The 8743-nt window shown below is 33.9% G+C and overlaps 1 protein-coding gene across 1 annotated transcript in view; it reads right to left on the bottom strand.

The window, feature by feature from the left end:
- Positions 1-2374: 2374 nt before the first annotated feature.
- Positions 2375-8743, bottom strand: part of LOC111053927 — a 43919-nt gene continuing 37550 nt past the window's right edge. Inside the window, exon 11 of the mRNA XM_039423291.1 lies at positions 2375-2570. Within this exon, the coding sequence (XP_039279225.1) occupies positions 2495-2570 (76 nt within the window). The 3' untranslated portion in view covers positions 2375-2494. The remainder of the gene's footprint in view (positions 2571-8743) is intronic.

Here is an 8743-nt window from a genome sequence, read left to right as displayed (position 1 = left end):
AATGGTATACATGATTGAATTCATTGAACTTTGAACCAAGTAGCAGCAATTTTGAAATATTGTTAAGACATTTTATTGCACTTCTAGAATTCAATAATAGCAAATTGAAATACATAATAATTAAGTTAATGTATTATTTCGATTTACTATTCGTTCGAATTATCTGTGTCAACAGTGAATCAATAGCTTAGAATGCAACATGCACTAGATTAAAATAGAATGTAATAGTATTTCATAATGGATACCGTATTCTATTATAAAGATTTTAAAATATTACAGATGATTTTCCAACATCAATTATCTATTTATAGGCAAAGAGTGAGAGATTTATTGATTGATACATTTAATTATAATATTGTACATTTCAAGAAGCCTTTTCCTATTACTAGATCTAATAATAGAACCCCCGTTGTGATTTCGAAGAAGGATGATTGTCGATCTTGGAAACTAAACTCCCCTTCTGCAATCCCTCTTTGCTGAGCCATATTATGTGGATTGCATATAATATTAAAATACAGAGTGGGTGAAAAGTCCGAGAACGGCTCAATATCTTATACTCAAAGATAATTTGACGGTGGGTGTGATTGGGGATTCTACTTAAATTTGAAATACTACTTTACTATGACTTTGAAAATCTGGTCCGCCATCTTGGACCCGCAATATTGAATGCAACTTTATTTTTTCAAATGGGAAGGTGGTCATGCGACACATTATTTCGATACGAAATTTCAAGAGAAAATGAATGACGAAAACCGCACATCGATATATCAAACCGTTTAGAAAATATTCACATTATTAATCAATACTGTTCAAAGCAGAAAGGAGAGAAAAAAGTATAAGAACAGCTTAGTATCTCATTATAAAATGTGATTTCAAGGTGGGTGTGATTGGGCATCCAACTCAAATTGAAAATACTACTTTACTATGACTTAGAAAATCTGGTCTGCCATTTTGGATGCAATTTAATTTTTTTTAATAGTAAGGTGCTCATGCGATACATGATATTGAAACAGAATTTCAAGAAAAATTGAATGGCGAAAACCGCACAACGATATCTCAAACCGTTCAGAAGTAGTCCAGTCAAAGAAAGATTATAGAGGGAAAAGTTTGGAACACAATTTTCAACTCAACAGCTCTTTTAAGGATAGTTAGAGGATTAACATATCAAAAGTCCTCACCCCTACCCACTGTGCTAAAGGGGTGGGGGTGGTTTGAAAGTACCATTTTTTAATTTTTCGCATATATCGGAAACTATGCATCTTATTAACATTTATATCTCTTGCAAAATTGAAGCTTACATAATTACCAACAAGTTTTGTCCTTTACATTTTTTCCATATCTCTCATAGTTTCTGAGATATCCGCCCTTGAAGGTGAGACATTTTTTGAAAAAACACTTCTGCCTTCAAGTTTTTCATCTTTTCGGCCTTATAATTTTAATATATTTATATTTTTTGGCCGCTGATCAGCATTCAAAAATTATAAGGCCAAAAAGATGAAAAACTTGAAGGCAGAAGTGTTTTTTCAAAAAATGTCTCACCTTCAAGTGCGGATATCTCAGAAACTATGAGAGATATGGAAAAAATGTAAAGGACAAAACTTGTTGGTAATTATGTAAGCTTCAATTTTGCAAGAGATATAAATGTTAATAAGATGCATAGTTTCCGAGATATATGCGAATAATTAAAAAATGGTACGTTCTAACCACCCCCACCCCTTTAGCACAGTGGGTAGGGGTGAGGACTTTTGATATGTTAATCCTCTAACTATCCTTAGAAGAGTTGTGGAGTTGAAAATTGTGTTCCAAACTTTTCCCTCTATACCTTTATTTGAACATTCGTTGCCTGGACTAAAGATATTCATATTATTAATCAATACCATACAAAACAGAAATGACATACATAAGTGGTAATGATTAATAATGTGAATAACTTCTGAACGGTTTGAGATATCGATGTGTGGTTTTCGTCATTCATTTTTTCTTGAAATTCCGTATCGAGATCATGTATCGCATGACCACCTTCCTATTTAAAAAAATAAAGTTGTATTCAATATGGCGGACCAGATTTTTAAAGTCATAGTAAAGTAGTATTTTCAATTTTAGTAGGGTCCCCAATCACAACCACATTGGAATCACATTATATAATGAGATACTAAGCCGTTCTCATACTTTTTTCTCCTTTCTGCTTTGAACAGTATTGATTAATAATGTGAATAATTTCTAAACGGTTTGAGATATCGATGTGCGGTTTTCGCCATTCATTTTCTCTTGAAATTCCGTATCGAAATCATGTATCGCGTGACCACCTTCCCTTTTAAAAAAATAAAGTTGCATTCAATATGACGGATCCAAGATGGCGAACCAGATTTTCAAAGTCATAGTAAAGTAGTATTTTCAATTTTAATAGTATCCCAATCACACCCACCGTCAAATTACATTTGTATATGAGATATTAAGCCGTTCTCGGACTTTTCACCCACTCTGTATATTAATTCTAATTTCCCGTATTAACGCCAAAACATTGAAGAACTGCACTAATGACTTTATTCCTCTTTTTAGTTGTAACAGCACTGTAAAACCAAAAAATCAAGTATTAATCGTAAATAACACTGAAAATCACGAATTGAGAGGAATCATAAAATGTCTTTGCTCTATAGTATGTGAGATTCACGTTATAAAGTTAGTGCAAATCATGGAACAAACAGGGATACAGATTCTTTTTCTCCATTTATTAGATTAGGTGTGATTTAAGCTATTCCAGTATTGATTATTGATTCTTGTTGATAATAATTAATTCGATTATTGATTCTTGTTGATAATAATTAATTCTTTTTTATCCGTGAAGAAAATAATTATCATTTCTCATGATTTAATGATAAACTTTCATAATTGATACGAAACGATTTGGCAACAGCGCGGAAGTGGAGATGATAGAGCTAGCTGCTTTGTCTAATGATATACAAGGATAACAAACCAATGTTAATCAAGTGGCGACTTTTAAAACATAAGGTGAATCTCACTATACAGTATACGCTAAACCTCTAAGGGCCCCGGCGGCCAGGCCACACAGGCAACGATCTGCGATCCCATGAGTTTCTATATCAATATCTATATCGTAAATCGTAGATATAGCTAAAGAAACCTATAGGATCGCAGATCTCTCCCTCTACATCACTCTCAAAGTATATTAGTACATTATAATAGTTTCCTCACCTCAAATTTAACAGAACAAAAATACAAAATTTCATGAAATGAAAAGTACGCTTCATTATGTATCATTGAATGAGCAAAGCAAATTAGGCTAGCTTCACACGCTTTCGGTTTCTTTCGGTTCGGTTCGGCTCGTTACCGAAAACGAATGAGGCTTTCATACATGTCAGGTTTTAATTTGTACGGTTCTAATTAGTATTTTCTTCTCAAACACAGCTGTGTTTGGATTTTCACAGTTCATGCTGGTATATTTAAATATAACAGTTGGTGTCAAATTGTAAGATGTTATTTCTTGAACAACAAAATTTTAAAGTTAATTAAAAATTCTGAATTATTTGAATAGTTTCTTTTTGATCATGTTAATTTTGGAAGTTCAGAGAGATGTTTTTATAATTGAAAATTTGTTCCTTGTTTTCACACATGGTATAAAAAACTTCATATCTTCTCTCCATTGATGAAATCATGTAATATTCGTGGAAAAATATAAAAAAATAAAAATTCTCACCAAGTTTTAATTTATATCTTCCATATTTTTATAGCAAACTATTCATTGAGAAAAAATGTTTCTGTGAACTAACAGAAATGAATTGACCATATGATTTTGACTTGGAAAATTTTGAAACAGATAATCACGATATCAGGCTAAAATAAAAACAAAAAAGGCAAGCGTGTGTCAAAGACTTTATTTTTTCCTGTTTCCCTAGCAACGAATTCGAATATAATGAAACCTATTCGTGTCGTGGGGGCGTTCGGTGCTATGCGGTTGCTATTCGGTACCGAATTCAAACCGAATCATCGTTTCACACTTATCGGAATTTGCCGAATACGAAACGAACCGAACCGAAAGTGTGTGAAAGAAGCCTCTCGCTAGCAACGAATTGAAACCTGATGGAATTTATTAGTCAAGTGGGCGTTCGGTTCTATGCGGTTTCTATTCGGTACCGAATTCAAACCGAAATACCGTTTCACACTTATCGTAATTTGCCGAAAACGAAACGAACCGAAAGAGTGTGAAACTAGCCTTACAGCTTAGAGATGATTATTACTTTTCATATGTTTCACTGTAACTGACAGAATACTTTTACCAATCGACTTGAATTTTGAACATATTCTTGGACCATTTTCGCAGATCAAGTTTGTTGGCCAGCGAAATAGACTCAGGGCCTTCGTACTTTTTGAGGATACAACAGGATAACATTGAAAGATAAAAATGTAGAACATTACATAATTACAACATCATATCATATCATTACAAATCACATGTTTTGTAATCGAGTCAGTCTAATATTGTTGCATTATAGTTCGGTCCAATCACCAGGTACCTACTGGTAAAGGGTCTGTTTCAGTACTTGTAACGAATCAACTGAGTTTTTCAAGCAATGATTCCGGAGTATTGGACAAAAAAGGTGACTTCCAAGCCCTAGAGCTTGTTACAGGGGTATTTTGCTTTTTACAGATTTTACAGACAAAAAAGTTGACCTTCTAGCCTTGAAGCTTTTCACAGGGTGGTGCCCCGAAAACCTTGAAATGTAGTTCACAAATCTCTATTTTAAATGAGTACTGAGTTGAAACTTTTCAAAAACTAGTTGAAATTTCCGTTTTTGATCGACTTATCTTCTGATTATCACTATTTGAATGAATAATTCAAAATCTCTCAGTGCGTAATTCCGTGCTCTTAAACCTAGACCAAGCAGACGTTCATTTCTCAGATCCTATCAAGCGCGAAAAATTTGCACATAATTATTAACTGATCAATCAAGATTATAAAACATTAAAAAAGAAATAACTCATAATAGGCCTATACCATTTTGAATGTTTTTTTTCGAAAAGAATGAAGATCTTTTATACTGTACCACAAGATTTTAAGGCGGAAATTTCATATTGAATGAAAAAGACTAAGAAATTGTCAAAAAACCACTGATTTATTGATAATTAGAAAGACCGGTTTCGGTTATTACACCATTGTCAATCTCTGATAAACTCAACTACACAAAAAGCGGAAATTTCATTTTTCTTATATCTTATTTATTAACTTATAGGATAAGTTCCTATTTAATACGATAGGATAATATTAAACATTAATATTGCAAATATTAGTTGTAATTGAAACCCTTGTAGTTTTAAACTTCTGGGTGGTGGGGGGGGGGTCCAGAGGGAACGATGGAGACTATGACTATTTATGATGTACCATGCACACCGTGTCTGTCCCACGAAGAGGTTTACACGTTTGATTTTATATTACGTGCCCATTCATGCACCGAACGTTTTTAAATTTTACACAGTTTACAACCTAAAAGATTTTAAAAATATTCTGGTGTTTTTGGTTTTATAAAATATTTTTAATGCTGCACTTTAGAGCAATATGACTTTTAAATTAAGAAGCTTGAACAACCTAATGAAAAACCTCAAAGTCCAAAATTATTAAAAATTTTAATTTGCACTTACTTTTCTTAATTGAAACCCGTCCACAGCAACACACTGATAACTGCTCTTAGGAAATGATTCGAAAGCTTTTACAACGAAACTCCACGCTCCACGGTAGCGGTACCGTATCCAGAGAAGTTTCTCTTCTATTGATCGTTTCAGTTCTTTGTCATAATTGAAGCTATGGGTATAAACGTTTTCATTCAAGTAAGCCTATAAAAAGTAGTCACAAACAGTTAAATCTGGTGATCGAGGTGGCCAATCTAAAAAATCACTTCCACGACCAGTTCAACGGCCATGAAGTTTTTCATTTAGTAATTGCTTAACATGATTTGCGAAATGAGGTGGAGCTCCATCTTGTTGGAAGATTACTTGATCCATTTTTGGTACCATCAAATGAGGCTAGACTACCGCAACGTAGTAAACAAATCAGGTAATAACTCATGAAAGTTTTATAGTTTACAAAGTTTTATAAGTTTTTATAGGAAGCGAATTGATAAAATTTTGTTTCTACGAAGGTTAGGAAGCTGAAATTTTCCTAGAATATTTTCAGAACCTGCTTAGTAAACTTTAAAATTTAGAAATCTTCTCCGCATGAATGGGCACGTATTATATAAAATTAAACGTGCAAACCTCTTCGTGGGACACGGTGTATATTAAAACCCTGCGATAATTTAGCTTTTTCTTAATTAGTTGAGCAGAACCCTGTTTTTTATCCTCATTTTTTGACTAGACTAATTTTGAAAAATCGAGTCTCTGTAATATAGTAGATTTTAACAAAAAATCGCATACAATTATCAAGCACAACAAATATAAGTACTGTATTCATATACCGTGCCTTTGGGAGAACTCATCAAATGTTAAAAACTACAGTTTTGAGTTATGTACTTTGAAAAGTCTTCCTGGGAGTAAAGAAAAAAGAGCAAAAGCCTTTGCTACATATCATTCTAATTTGATAAATCACTCATATTTTTGTTCGCTATTCATATGGAAGAAATTACTACCTAATGAATATAGCCTACCAACTCATTAATAAATTTAATTGAAAAATAAATTGGAGTCCGTGTGGTTTGGAGTGATCCGTGGATAAGTGCTTGCGTAGCAGCCTTATTAGAGGTCCCGGGTTAATATATACGAACAAAAGTTTCTAGCTGGGTCACTCCCGTATCGGATGAGCACGTTGAATTTTTCGTTCCTGACTGAAGTATGACAGTCGACAGGCTCTTTGACGGCTCAAATTATAAATTCAGGCGAGGTGGGACCTTCCCGCAAAAGGGACTCCCCACCAACAAAAATCAATTGGAAACAAAGCCTGTATGTGAAACGGTAGATTTCTGAAAGGCAAAACTCACTAGGGCCCGTGTGCAGATACTCGGTTTTGACAAAGAAATGTCAACTGTTAGTTTAAACCCCGAAGTGAACGTGGTTTAGCGTTAGCCTAAACGTAGTGTTAGCATATGGCCCTAAGATGGCTAGTGAATTTCGCTTGCTGTGGCACGCAAAAAGGCATTTGATAAAACTACATTTTTGAAAATCATAAACTTATTGGTGATTGTTGATGCATTTTTCAGGAAAAATATATAATAGGGCTACATTATTATGATGTCTTTTGAGTCTATTTACCTTTGGTGAAATATACCAGACAAGAAAAGTGAATCAACTCAGTGATATTTCATAAACATAGAAAACGAGAGAGAAGTTAGAAAGGTATGACAGGTATTAGAAAGGAATTAAAGGTGTTAGAAAGGTGAGTTCTGTCTATTGTGAGAACTTAGTATTTCTAGCCTATTAAAAAGCTTAACATTTATGATGACCAATTTTTACTTTCCTTGCCCTATTACCATAGAATTTCTTTCCAAAAAAAATTAAGATACCCTAATTTCAAGTTTTCTATACGTTTCAAGGTCCCCTGAGTCCAAAAACATGATTTTTGGGTGTTGGTCTGTGTGTGTGTGTGTGTATATGTGTGTATGTCTGGGAACATGATAACTCCATTCCTAATGAACCGATTGACTTGAAATTTTAAACTTGAGGTTCTTATACCATGAGGATCTGACAATAAGAAATTCAATTCAAGATGACGGAAAAAATGGTGGATAATTACTAAAAAACCATGTTTTTCACGGTTTTCTCGAAAACGGCTCTAACGATTTTCTTCAAATTTCTACCATGGATAGCTATTTATAAGCCCTATGAACTAACATGAGTCTCATTTCTGGGAAAATTGCAGGAGCTCCGTAATATTCTTGAGAAAAATGGCGGATAGTTACTGAAAAACCACGTTTTCCACGATTTTCTCAAAAATGACTTGACCGATTTTTTTCAAATTCATACCCTGTATAGTTATTTATCGGCTCTATCAACTGGCATGAGTCTCCTTCCTGGGAAACTAATATTAGGGGTCCACCCCATCCTTGAGAAATGTACTTTGTAACCTCCTTCTCGTGTATGAGGTAGGTAGGTAGAGCAGTTTATAAAAATCTGGTGTGGCGCACTCACACAACTTTCCTTGCCGTTATGAGAATTGATCACCTCACGCTAGTGTTGTCGCGCATCTTAAGTCTACTTATGAACAAAGATCTGAGCCAGCTGGTGACAAGACAATAACGCTGGAGACATACGAAGTCTGCTATCTCTTCATAGTGAATCATTTAATAGAATCAACAGTTTGCAATTGGATAATCACATTTTCTGGAATTTCGAGCTTATTTTCAATTTTAGGTGAAAATGTTACTGAACATCAATTGTAGAGATTTTCATGCTCAATCTTTTCCACTCGAATGTTTTTGTTTAAATTGTATCTGAAGCCTGATAATTGGGAATCTAAAATCAAACTTTGCATAGATGGGGCGGAGCTCCTGAAATTTTTACAGATATGGGACTTGTGACAGTTGATAGAACTTATGAATTTCCATTTTTGGTATAAATTTGATCAAAATCGTTGGAGCCGTTTTCGATAAAATCGCGAAAAACCCTGTTTTTGACAACATTTTCGCCATTTTAGCCGCCATCTTGAATTGCATTTGATTGAAATTTTTCGTGTCGGATACTTATAGTGTAAGGACCTTAAGTTCCAAATTTCAATTCATTCCGTTAATTGGGAGATGAG

Source organism: Nilaparvata lugens, chromosome 1, assembly GCF_014356525.2.
Source record: "Nilaparvata lugens isolate BPH chromosome 1, ASM1435652v1, whole genome shotgun sequence".
Taxonomy (NCBI): domain Eukaryota; kingdom Metazoa; phylum Arthropoda; class Insecta; order Hemiptera; family Delphacidae; genus Nilaparvata; species Nilaparvata lugens.
Note: the sequence above shows the minus strand (reverse complement) of the source record. Positions and strands in the feature narration are given on the sequence as shown.